This window comes from Marmota flaviventris, chromosome 5, assembly GCF_047511675.1.
Source record: "Marmota flaviventris isolate mMarFla1 chromosome 5, mMarFla1.hap1, whole genome shotgun sequence".
NCBI classification, from domain to species: domain Eukaryota; kingdom Metazoa; phylum Chordata; class Mammalia; order Rodentia; family Sciuridae; genus Marmota; species Marmota flaviventris.
In genome coordinates this window covers 72,818,025-72,831,487 of record NC_092502.1, presented here as the reverse complement: position 1 = coordinate 72,831,487, position 13,463 = coordinate 72,818,025, and the positions used below count along the sequence as shown (strand labels likewise).

The 13,463-nt window shown below is 35.5% G+C and overlaps 2 protein-coding genes across 9 annotated transcripts in view; one reads left to right on the top strand and one right to left on the bottom strand.

Moving 5' to 3' along the window:
* The window catches only part of Pkd2l2 (polycystin 2 like 2, transient receptor potential cation channel), a 32,951-nt gene extending 24,097 nt beyond the window's left edge, over positions 1-8,854 (top strand). The window contains 6 exon segments of the mRNA XM_027927564.3: positions 1,060-1,161; positions 2,917-2,981; positions 4,306-4,360; positions 7,714-7,826; positions 8,196-8,300; positions 8,804-8,854. Coding sequence (XP_027783365.2) covers positions 1,060-1,161; positions 2,917-2,981; positions 4,306-4,360; positions 7,714-7,826; positions 8,196-8,292 — 432 coding nt within the window. The 3' untranslated portion in view covers positions 8,293-8,300; positions 8,804-8,854.
* Positions 8,855-9,814: 960 nt separating this feature from the next.
* Fam13b (family with sequence similarity 13 member B) overlaps positions 9,815-13,463 on the bottom strand; it is an 83,123-nt gene continuing 79,474 nt past the window's right edge. For all 8 annotated transcript variants that reach the window (XM_071612333.1, XM_071612334.1, XM_071612335.1 and 5 more), the window contains one exon: positions 9,815-12,131. In XM_071612333.1, the coding sequence (XP_071468434.1) occupies positions 12,008-12,131 (124 nt within the window). In that variant the 3' untranslated portion in view covers positions 9,815-12,007. The remainder of the gene's footprint in view (positions 12,132-13,463) is intronic.

Sequence of the window (13,463 nt, the reverse complement as noted above, 5' to 3'; positions counted from 1 at the left end):
ATACTTTTTGTCATGCATAGAAGTAATTCCCCAGTTGATATTCAAGAGTCCTCAGGGTGACAGAGTTAAAGGTGGAAAGCTGGACTAGGGGCGACAATATTATTGTGTTATTTGGTCATTAGTAGTTGCAGTCAGATGGGAAATTTAAGCAACTTCATAGAACTTAAAAACAAACAACAAATCCCTTATGAACATATAATTACTCTAAATTTTTTTCTGATATGTAATATTGATAAATTATAACATTAGTAACCAGGTCAGACACTATTTTACGCTATCTTTCTCATTTATCATATTTGCCTGTATCCACAGGCTATATGTGTTCCATTGTACTCTGCATAGCCACTTGTTATTGAGTATATGGGTTACTTTTTGGTTTGGCAATGCTGGTGATTGAACCTAGGATCTCATGCATGTGAGGCAAGTATTCTTCCACTAGACCACATCCCCAGCCCCAAATGGGTTAATTTAAAACTTGAATCTAATTTTACAAATTCCAGTATTTTTTAAAAAAATATTTTTTAGTTGTAAAATACCTTTATTTTATCTATTTTTTATGTGGTGCTGAGGATCGAACCCAGGGCCTCAGACTACTAAGCGAGCACTCTACCCTTGAGCCATAACCCCACCCCCAAATTCCATGACATGACACTTTTTAAAGTCACTTTTTTTTTTTTTTTTTTTTTTGGAGACAAAATCTCACTATTTTGCTCAGGCTGGTCTTGAACTTCTGGGCTTAAGCAATTCTTCTACATCAGCCTCCCAGATAGCCGGGACTGCAGGCATGTGCTACTACATCTGCTTTAAAATCACTAACATTTAAACTAAGCTTTAGCCTAGCAATGGTGGCATATGCCTGTAATCCCAGTAATTCGAGAGGCTGAGGTAGGGGAGTGCAAGTTCAAGGCCAACCTCAGCAACCTAGAGAAACTGTGTATCTCAAAAAATAAAAAGGGCTAGGGATGTAGCTCAGAGATAGAGTGCCCCTGGGTTCAATACCCAGTACAGCAACAACAGCAAAAGTATCTATTGAAATAATTGTGTGAATTTTCTCCCTAGAACATGTTCTTGGCAATAATTAATGACACCTATTCTGAAGTGAAAGCTGATTATTCAATAGGCAGAAGACCAGATTTTGAACTTGGTAACATGATTAAAAAGGTATGTCAAATTCTTTTCTAACTATAATTCTAAAGCAAACTGTATTCCTAGTTCTTGGGTCAAAAAACACTTAAACCCCCAACTGGTGGTGGTCTTTCTTCCTGGGGTTTTGTTTTTTGACCCAGTGTTACTCATATTTGCACTACTTTACTAGGGGCGTGAAGTATTCTCTCTGGCTTAAAATACATGTATGAAGATGTGAGGAAAAAAAAAAAAAAAAGAATAGCGTTACCTTAGATTAGGTAGAGAGAAGTGATGGGAGGGGAGGAGAGGGGATGGGGGGATAGGAAGGATAGTAGAATGAAATAGACATTATTATTACTGTGTGTATATATGTGACTGCATGACCAATATGATTTTGCAACCTGTACACTCAGAAAAATGAGAAATTATATCCCATCTGATTCAAATGTATGATATGTCAAGGTCATTGTACTGTCATGTGTAACTAATTAAAACAAAAAATTTTTAAAAAGTAGCTGAAATTATTTCAGAGCTCCATATATCAAATAGTAAATAGGATTACTTAATATTATTTTATTTCTTCCCTCTCAAAAGTTTTCAATTTAGATACTGGCAAATTTCTACACAATATAAACTGAGAATTCCATGTACCCTAAAAGTAGCTGAAATTATTTCAGAGCTCCATATATCAAATAGTAAATAGGATTACTTAATATTATTTTATTTCTTCCCTCTCAAAAGTTTTCAATTTAGATACTGGCAAATTTCTACACAATATAAACTGAGAATTCCATGTACCCTGTCTTCTTCACTTTCCTGTTTCCATTAATTGTAATATTATTCTCAGTCACTCCTGGCTCAAGACTTATTTCCTTCCCTTTCATATAGTCTTTTGATATGGCCCATGTGTATTTTCTCCCTACAGATCTTACTAGTCTTTGTGGAATTCAAGAATCTTTTGGAATTCTCACTGCCACCACTAGATTATGGCTTTCTGTAGGTTTCACCAACCTTCCCTATGGCAGCTCTTCATAACTGTTCTAGCTTTCTTCCCATGCAATTCCTACTCTGATCCTATCAGTTTCCCTGGACCTTTCAAAATAGATCCAAAGTCTTTACTTAATACTCCAAGCCCTTGTCAAGCCTCATAGTCACAATCCATCTTCATTAACTACAGTTATTTAAGCCCTTTTTACATCACCTATTTCCCAGGTAATTTGAGCACTGTGCTTTCATGTATTCTGCTAATGCTGAAATATTCTCATAGCTCCTGGCTTTCTTGCCAACATTCTATTCTTGATGAAGTGGAATCTGCCTTTTCTCTAGACATCTCTACATACCCCATGGGTCTAAGCATAGCACTTCACAGAGAAAAAGTCTTAGTAGTTATGGGGTTAGTGGGGCTTAAGAACTTCTTCCAAGAACTTATCTGTAAAAGAAAACTATTAAGATGACCGAACCCCTTGCATAGAGCTTAACTGTGGATTACTTTTCATCCTTTATCTGGAGTATGATGTTGGTGCAAATATTAAGTGTTAATATCCTTAATGCATATTAATACATATAAAAGATTTTTTTTCAAGTGTGATGCCCTCATGAGAATTAACCCCTTTTGCTTTTTCACAAAGGTAAAAACCAAAGATGATAGCAACGTGAAAGGATAATCATGACATTTCTTTAGGACAGCAGTCCCTAGAGATAAATATTTCATATTTAATTTACTTTGGTTAAACATTACTAATACAGGCTATATTTTTGGTGAAGTTTTAAACTATTTTTAATTATGTACAGGGTTGTTTTAATGCACTTGAGAAACTCAAACTGAAGAAAGCTCAAAAAGATGAAGACGTAAATATGTAAGATGACTTTTCTTAAATTTTATTTATTTATTTATTTTGTACCAGGGATTGAATCAAGGAGCCTACAATTGGGCAAAATCATCTAACACAAAGCTGTTTTTATAGTTAAGTGTTTATTGTATACCTGGATCCAAAAAAACACTGGCAACATAGCACACTTTAGACTCAGTTGTCTCTCTTTGTGACTGGGAGATACAGCTTACTGCCACTACCCAACATAGTAAGATGACTTAGCATTTCAGCTGTAGAAATGATCAAAATTTAAAGTTTCTACTGAATGTATATCACTTTTACATCATCATAAAGTCGAAAAATAATAAATTGACCCATGGTTAAGTCAGAAACCATCTGTATTATAGGAGAAACTTAAAAAATGAGAGTTAAGGTTTTGATTTCAAAATTACCACCATCCAATGTAGTGATTCTAAATATATTGTCATTACATTCAGTAGTGCCTCCTAATTTCTGAGAATGTCATGAAACTCTTAAGCTAATTTAAAATTAACATAACTAGGTGCTGTGGCACATACTCACTATAATCCAGTGATTTGGAAGGCTGAGGCCGGCGGAATGCAAGCCTCAGCAATTTACTGAGACCCTGTCTCAAAAAAAAAACAAAACAGAACAAAACAAAACAAAAACTAGGGATATAACTCAGTGGTAAAATGCCCTGGGCTCAATTCTCAGTACCACAAAAAATAAAATATAATTAATGTAGTAGTCCTGGCATGTTGCTCAGTGGCAGAGTACTTGTCTAGCATGCATGAGGCCCTGGGTTCGATGCCTGGTATCACCAAACAAATTGAATATAATGCACTACTCAGATAAAGGTTTCTTGCTTTTTTGGGGGGGGTGGTGGTACTGGGGATTGAACCACAGCCTTGTGTACCATAGGCAACTGCTCTACTACTGAACTCCCCAGCCCGAGAAAAAACTTTAAAGGAAGTTGGGAGAGTCCTATAATGAGAGAAAACATATTTAGCTATCTAAAATGAAAATATTTTACACACAACACTTGCAGATAATACTCATACTTAATTTTATTTTTTAATTTTACACACATTTATTCCATGATGTGTGTCAAAATGCTTCACAAACCCAGACCTCTGGCAAAAAAGTAAACTTTCTTAAAAAAAAAAAAAAAAAAAACAGCAAAAGATGTGAACCTCTTATTGATCACATTTTCCAAATAATTAGGATTTATTATCATAAAAAACAAGAATACAATTCATATCCTTACTATCAATCAGAATGTATTTCATGGTATCACTTCCCTTTTTACTTTTGTATGCCTCTGATTTTTATTTTGTATTTCTCATAGCAAAAGCAGTGGAGAATTGGCTGAAGAAGCCAGAAGACAAGGCTTTGATGAAAATGTAAGGTTTAAATTTTTTCATAAATAAGTGGTAGCTTTATTCGAAATCTGCTTACAAAAAAGTTCTGGTTAGGAACTGTAATGATTTTCTTTATTCAGAAAAGTAGTAGTTATCTCTAAATATATTTCCCAGAATTGAGATCCTTTCTTATTTAAGACATACCATTTGGATCCCAGGTGCTTCCTCTCTCCTAGTACTCTCAGCCAGATCCCCTGGTCCCCAGGTGTACACTCACTGTAGCATTATTTATTTAGAGTACATAAAATGATTATATTTCTCTCCTATTAATGTGATGACTTATTCCAATGATTCTAACATTTCAAAAATTATAGCATATATATATTCAATAAATATGAAATTTAAGGAATATATATGTGGAGTTTAAGGAATGGATATCTCCCTGCTACTATCTGTCCACTGAGAAACCGAGAAGAAATAATACCCTAGCAGAAACAAGTACAACTGAGTACCCAAATCTTAGTTTCCAAATACCATTCTCTGCTAAAAGGAGGCAGGACTCCTTGGAGACCCTACTTATTGTAGCCTGGAAAGTACAAATGAGCCTGGAATATTTTGTTGAGCCAGAAAGTAAAACTGTTCAAAGAAGAACAGAGACCTGTTTAAAGCACACAAGACAAGCAGTAATATTAGGATGAAGTCTAACCAATACCATCTTTTTTGGTGGTGCTGAGGATTGAACCCTTGGCCTTGTGTATGTGAGGCAAGCACTCCACGAAGCTATATCCCCAGCCCCAGAGCATCTTCAACAATCACAAAGCAACATCATCAGTACTGGAACAAATTTAAATCATGCCACCTGATAGGATGCCATTAAATCAACATCCCTGTCAAATACGTATAGCCAGTATCTAATCATAATGAAATGTCACACAATCCTAAACTGAAGGACATTCCACAAAATAACTGACCTGTATTCTTTAAAAGTATCAGGGTCACATTGTAAACATGTGGAACTATTCCACAGTAAATAAGATTAAAATGACAAGTAAAAATACAATGCATAATTCTGAACTGGATCCTTTTCCCATAAGAACATCATTGGGACCATTGACTGGTAAACTTGAATGGGACAGTGAGGATTATAATAATTTATCAATATTAATTTTCTGATTCTGATTGTTGTATTAGGATACATACTGAAGTATTCAGGAATAAAACATTCATGTCTTACCCCTAAAGACTTCAGGGAAAAAAATGTATTTGAATTGTTCTTGTAGCTTTTAAGTTTAAAAAAAAAAAAAAAAATTGTGAGGAATTGCGGGGGGAGTACCAGGGATTAAATGCTCAGGGGTACACAACCACTGAGCCACATCCCCAGCACTATTTTGTATTTTATGTAGAGATAGGGTCTTGCTGAGTTGCTTAGGGCCTCGCTGAGTTGCTGAGGCTGGCTTCAAATCCTTGATCCTCCTGACTCAGTCGCCTCAGCCACTGGGATTACAGGCATGTGCCCGCCACTGCACCCTACTTAAGAAACAATTTTGAGCTATTTAAGCCACTCAGAGCAAAAGGAGAAAGTTCTACATTATTCTTTTACAATAATTATATATTGTACCAAAAAGACAAAAAAGCTAATCTCACAATTCTTGAAGCAAAAGTCTTAAGTAAAATATAAGCAAACAGAATCTAATAGCACACAGTATAGCTCAAGGGTAGAACATTTGCTTAAAATGCACAAGGCCCTGAGTTCAATCCCCAGTGAACCAAAAACAAAACAAAAAAAGCACACAAATATCATAGTTCATGTAAGGCTTATTCTATGAAAGAATGGTTCAAAATTGGGTAATCAACATAATTATATTAAAAGGAAAATTACATGATCATTTTCCATATTTGCTGGGTATTTAATAAGTTTCAACCTCAATCTTGAAGAGAAATTAACAAAATGAAAGTACTGGGGATTGAACCGGAGGGACACTTTACTACTGAGCTACATCCCCAGCCCCTCATTTTATTTTTTAAGACAGGGTCTAAGTTACCCAGGCTGGCCTTAAATTTGAGATCCTCCTGCCTCAGGTTCCTAAGTTGCTGGAATTCCTTAATAGGCCTTGTGCATGTGAGGCAAACACATTAAGGAATAGATATCTCCCTGCTACTATCTCTGTCCAATGAGAAGCCGAGAAGAAATAATACCCTAGCAGAAACAAGTACAACTGAGTACTCAAATGTTGAGGACAAGATATTGATGTATTGAAAGGGGTCAATCAAAACAATTAGGTAAGAGAAATGCATTAGAGGTTTAAGAATCTAAAAGAGGTAAAACTGCCTCTATTTGAGATATGATTTCTAGATATATGATGATCTGAAAATTAAAATGAAAAGTAAGAACATTCAATAAAATAGTTGGAGAAATAATTTATATAAATACTATCATGTCATGTATGCAGACATCAGTTTATTAAAAATTACAATGGTAACAAGAGTAAATAATGCCCAGAAATTAATGTGCATGTTCAAAATCAAGATAAGGGAAAATGTGAACATTCTTTTTAAAGATGCTATTGCTGATTACTTCTGAAGGAATGTGATGAGGCGAATTCTGGGTATGCCAAAAGATGCTACATGCTGCAGCCTTGAGCTAACATTGCTGCTGGAAATTGCATAAGAAGTACTACTAGAAACAAAAAATCCAAGAAAGACCCTTCTCCTCTACATTCCCTAAATACTGGCAGAATCTTAACAGAAATCCAGCTAGCAAGAGTTTGGAGAATGAGGGGTGCAAAGCCTAAGACCCAAGCAACAGAGAGCAGAGTTTAAGAGGGTAAAATTCTGAGTTCCTAGACATTAGCTTTATAGCCCAATCTACTCTTCTGGCTATTTAACATGTACATTTGCAATTCCATAAAATAACTATTTCAAGCCATCATTTACTAGGATGGAACTATCCTTTATACAGATGAAAATACTTTTGCTCCAGCAGCACAAATTTTCTGGCATGAGGTACTTGTTTGGGAATACATGGATAGATTGTATGCAGATTGAGTAACACAGTAATTACTTAGAGGTATATGGGCTGGCCATGTAGCTCAGTGGTAGAGCACTTGCCTACCATGCACAAGGGCCTGGGTTCAATCCCTAGCACTGCAAAAAACTGGAATAAAGAACAAACATACAGAATGAACATCTCAGGTTTGACACCAAGGATAAAACAGGAAGCAACTCAGATGAAGATGGCAAAAGGGAAAGGCAATGTAATGAGGAAAATTTGTAAACAAAACCAAAAACCCCTAAACTTCCCTAAAAATGCTAAATAGTTCTTATACCAAGTCCTCTTAAGTGCCTTTGCAGGGCAAAAAGCCAATCAGGCTTATACTTGTCCTCTAAATTGACAGGAGATTCAAAGAGCAGAGAAAATGAAAAAATGGAAAGAGCAGCTTGAGAAGAAGTATTATTCTACAGAAATTGAAGATGACTACCAGCCTGTCACTCAACAAGAATTTCAAGAGTAAGCATTTGTTTTAACCAGGATACTATCAGGCATCATGACATAGGGATTCAGGACATATGTCACATTATTTTTCTGAAGCTAGAACTTATCTTTTTTTAAAATTTTTCTACCCAGTTTTAAAATCAAAGCATGTGACTCTATTTACTTAAAATTGTTTTTATCCCTACATCTCTAAATGATAGAAACTGCCACAGATACTGTTTTCCATGCAGGTTTAGAATGTCAGAGCCACAATTAGCTACATAAGGCATGTTTAGCTCACCATACTATCTTCCTTGTCAGAGCAATTTACTCTAATAACCTGTGGTCTTTAAACACAAGGTGTATTACTGACTCATTCTCCACTAACTTCTAATTATCTTTTAGACTCTTTTTATACGCTGTGGAGCTGGAGAAGGAATTACACTATATCAGTTTAAAGCTAAACCGAGTGATGAGAAAGCTTTCAGCTCTACAAAAATAAGACAAGAGGTGAGTATCTGTGATGCAATCATAAGGTTACTTCTGACAGACTTACTCTGCTAGACGTGTGAATGCCCCTTGGGCCCCTTTTGCAGGTTTTGTGCAAGTTTATTTCCTAAACTTGCCCTAATTTCAGACACACTGAAAGCACTAAACTTTCAAATCACTGAATTATCCTCAGGGTTGTTTATAATAAATGATTTCCAGGAATTAAGTGCTACCAAATATGACCCACTACACAATCCATATATTACAACATGCCTGGCTCATGCATAAAATTTTTATGATGAGGTTTATTACTCAATTCTACAAATGTGAAGAGAAAGTGTAAAATAATGCTTATAGTTCATGGGTCAGGTCTCTTTTAACAGTTCAATATAAGTACAGGGAGAAAGACAGTTTTTCCCTTTCAAGCATATCACTATGTTCTGACTTTGTTGGGCCACAGATATATTAATAAAGGTTTAGACCATTATATTACTCCTAAGTGAAAAAAATTCTCCATTCTTCAGAATTTAAAGTATCCAGGAATAAGCCTAAGTACAGAAGAACAAACTTCCCAGACAAGAACAGAAATTTCACTGGTATCTATCTTCAAACTGGAAATTCACCTATACCAGGGTCATAAGAAGTCATGCTTGGGAAATGTAAATGATGCTGCAAGTGCCATGTTTCTATGGCTGGAAAACTGTGTATGACTGGTATTACATGAAATAGAGGGAAACTCTTATATCATTTAGCCATAGCACCCATCTTACACATCAGTGCTCAAAAGACCTTGAATTTTAAAACTTCAACCGAATAAAGGGATTTTAATTTTTTTTTTCCTTGTTTGTTTTTGAGGTAGGGTTGCTCTATGTTGCCTAGGCTAGCCTCCAACTCCTAGGCTCAAAGTAGCTAGTACTACAGGCACATCCCATCATGCCCAGAGAATAAAGGAATTTTATTTATTTCAAAGTAGCTAGCTAGTACTACAGGCATATGCCATCATGCCCAGAGAATAAAGGAATTTTATTTATTTTGCAGTAATGGGGAATGAACCCAGGGGTGCTGAGCCACATCCCCAGACATTTTTGTATTTTGTTTTGAGACAGGGTCTTGCTAAATTGCTGAGGATGGCCTCAAAACTGCAATCCTCCTGTCCAGACTCCTAAATAGCTGGGATAGGTATGTCCTACTCTGGAGACTGAGGCAGGAGGATTTCAAAGTTCAAGAAAGCTTGGGCAACTTATAGAGACCCTGTCTCAAAAAAAGGATGTGGATGTAACTTAAAGAGACTCACTATGCATTGAGTTTTCTTATTAGGATAATTCATTGCAATACACTATTCTGCAGCTTCTCCATAGATTTCCCAAGGAAAGCAATCAGTGGCCTTTCCCTGCCTTACACTCCCCATAATTAGTGTTCCCTGATGTGGTCCCTGGGTAAGGTAATTCTAACAAGACTAAGAACATTAAGGAAACATTTAAGATCTCAGCTTTTTTCTTTTTTACCACCTACTGGAAAAACACATTTACAATGACTTAGAACATTAAAGTTCTTTTATTACAAAAGTTTATACAATGAAGCGTCAGACACAGCAATGCAATTATACTGATAGACATATATATCTATATAATATTTGTATATAGATATACATATATATCTATATAATATTTGTATATAGATATACAGTGTTTATTTGTACCAAAGTAAAACTATCACAAATTGCCTAATTGTATCACCTACTGCTGCTCAGCCATGACACACAATACTATCACATAGAGTAAGTGCTGCCATGCCACTTTTACCTATTTCTACTCAATAACCAACATCATGAAGCAGCTGTTAATTCTAAAATGAAACCAGTCAGGGCACCGACTTATAAAAATAATATGGTACTCACATAGATTTAGCATTATAAAGAAGGAATATATTATTTAAAACATTTAAATAGTGCATATGGACATTTTTGCATGTGGTATATAAAATAAAACATTCATAAAAAAACAATATACAGTGCACATAAATTAGATGTTAGACCCCTGTCTGGAACCTAAAGAAATTAACTGAAATGTACACTGCATAATGGATTCAAATAAAAGTGATACATCTTTTGGCATTTCAATTTTACCAGGAATACATTATGAATAATCTAGTTTCATCAAAAGGAAACACACAAAAAGGGCTGGATTTAGTGCTTTATTCCTCAACTACATGTTTACTACCACTGGATTTTTCCTCCCTCCCAAAAAAGGCATTGCACACACAAGTGAAATGTGAAATACTAGAAACACTATTATCAAGCTACTTCATGTGCTTACTATGTGATAGTGCTAAAAGTTTGAGGTTCATGCTTCCCTCACCTTATTAAAGGATGTTGTAAAGTTCCAATTTTGTATAAAACAAATTTTTAATATAAGCTAGTTAAGAAAACCATGCATGAGTCAAGGCATGCAAAACATGGGCACAAAATGAGATACTCATCAATCCAAATAAGCACCAGGAAAAAAAATTAACACTTAGATTAGTCTGACACAAATCTGCTATTGTATATTTTTTAACAAAAATGATATCACCATTCCATGAAAATGATTAGCCATGCAAAGCAAGAGAAATAAGACATGCTAAGAGCATATGACAAGGGGCATACCACCACATATCTTGTAAACGGCTGCTTTAAACAGCATTTTTTCCTCATTTAAACAATTGAGGAAAAGGTGGTTTCTATTTTTAGAGAATGTTTTTCCTATGGATTTTGCTGATTTAAAAAAAAAAAAAAGAAAAAAAAAAAGTAGCCCCTTGAAGGTAAATGCAGTGGTATAGCCCTTGTTAAGAACAGATTTACTTAGGCATAATGATTATTTTGCCAATTTAGGCCCATTTGATTAAACATACAAATCTGAGCACCATCAGAGTTCCTACATACTGACATGGCTACTTTCTCACATTATCTGGAGGTGGGTGGGGAGGGTAAGAGCACAGAATCCCATTCAAACAAATCACATCATCACCAGCTGATAAACACTAATTTAGGAACCAACAGTAACTTAAGTCCCATAGGCAGCATGTGATGTGTGGTATGTGTTCTCTAAGCAAGGTCACTTTTTGGTCTACCCACTGTTATCTTCATCCAAGAGCTGTGTGACCACTGAATTATAAAATTTTCTAACATACTACCTGTGAGGTGTCACTTTGGGAATTAAACAGAAACGTGTTCCACTGTAGGACTTAAAATTTCAGTTTGATTTTGGTTTTCTAGGAGAACAACACAGTTGCATATGTGCACTTGTATAGGCTTTTCTTTCAAATTTTCAGTCATTCTGTGAGAAAAAGGCAACCGAAGAATTCAGTGTGAAGATTTTCCTCTCAATTTTCTTCAGTAATGAAAAAAAAATTAGTAATAACAAAACACTCTGTATTTCCAAAGTTCTTGAAGTTGAAAGGATAAAATTCTAGTCTTTTGCTAACAGGATGTATCTGCAGTACAAAACAATGAAAGAAGCTGCGTGTTTGCAAAAGGTGGAGAGGACAGTCTGTGGTTAGTATGGAATATCATACTCCCTAGAGAGGGCCTACTTACCCTTGCATTATTTGTTTAGTGGCATCACAATCAAGTACAAAATGAGATTCTCTGAGTGCCTGACAAAATGAACTCAAGTACCAGCCAAGTACACATGATGACAGCTTCAAGGAATACAAGTGACTTTATGATGTGAATTTTCAAGGAGCATAGTTTATATGGATTTTGAAGAATCCTGTTTGCTGATAAGAACTTCAAGAAGCCTAAGTTTTGCTTTGATTTTCTTGTATTCCCTATATTCCTCAAGCACTGGAACACGATCCTCCTTCTGGGCATTCCTAAGGAAGAAAATCACTAATTATATATTCAAATAAAAAGTTGCTCTGCAAGAAAAAGGGTTATTGGACTAATTCACTCATTCCCAAAGAACATTCCTAAAATACTTCTATTTTTTATGGATTGTTCTGCTAACAGATTAAAAAATGCTAGACTTCTTTTATCAATGATCAATATTTCACAAAACATTGTCCACTAAACTCTGCCAGATAGGTCTGTGTCTAGTGTTAGAAAACCACCCAGAGTCATTTCATATATTTAGTTAAAACAAAACAAAACAAAAATTTAGTTAACTGTGCCTGCACAGTTTACTAACTTTATATTATGAGCCAATGCAATTTGGTTTGATCATCAGCTAAAATGTGGTATCATCCCAACCATAATTATAAGCAAAATTTTCTTCTTCTGATAATATAGAGAAGTAGAAGGTACCTGGAAAATGCATTCCTGCACTTCAGATTTTCTTAGTCTTTTGTATAGGTTGGTATACATGATTATCTTAATTCCCAGAATTAAACACATTTTGGAATTTGTAATGGAGCTACTATTGGGAAAAGCATTTCTGAATTGAATATATTTTTCTCATTTTAAAAGACTCCTCTAGGAGCCAGCCATGGTGGTGATCTCCTGTAACTGAGGCTGAGGCAGGTGAATCACAAGTTTGAGGCCAGTTTGGGCAAGTTAGTAAGATTCTGTCTCAAAATTTAAAAAAGGGCTGGAGATGTACTCAGTGGTAGAGCACTTGCCTAGCGGGTGCGAGACCCTGAGTTTCAGCCCCAATCCTGCCCCCACCCCTGGAAAAACTAAACACAAAAAACACAAAACAAAAAAACCTTCGATCAAATATACATATTTGTTAGATAAAGGCACATGCCTGCCACATCTTAGAAACTAGCAGCCTGGAATGACCCAACATGTAGCCTGAAAACAATGTTATCAGTATAAAAATTTTGAGAATCCAAACTAGTTGAGAATACCATTCCTATTAGGGGACCCTTATTAAAAAGAAAAACATCTCATTTCACAACCATTTCCTAAAGGGTAAGAATGTAGAATAAAGACAAAAATCACTATAGCTCTGTGGTGTAGTGTTTCCCAAGAAAGTGCAAGGGTTTGATCTCCAGCACTACACACACACCACTGCAATTCAAACCAGACTCCTGAGGACAACCCTAATATTTTTCTTTTCTTTTCTTTTTTTTTTGGTATTGGGGATGGAACTTAGGGACATTTAACCACTAAGCCACATCCTGAGCTTTTTTTTTTTTTTTCCTTTCTAATTCTTATTTTGACACAAGGTCTTGCTAAGTTGCTGAAGCTGGCCTTGAATTTTA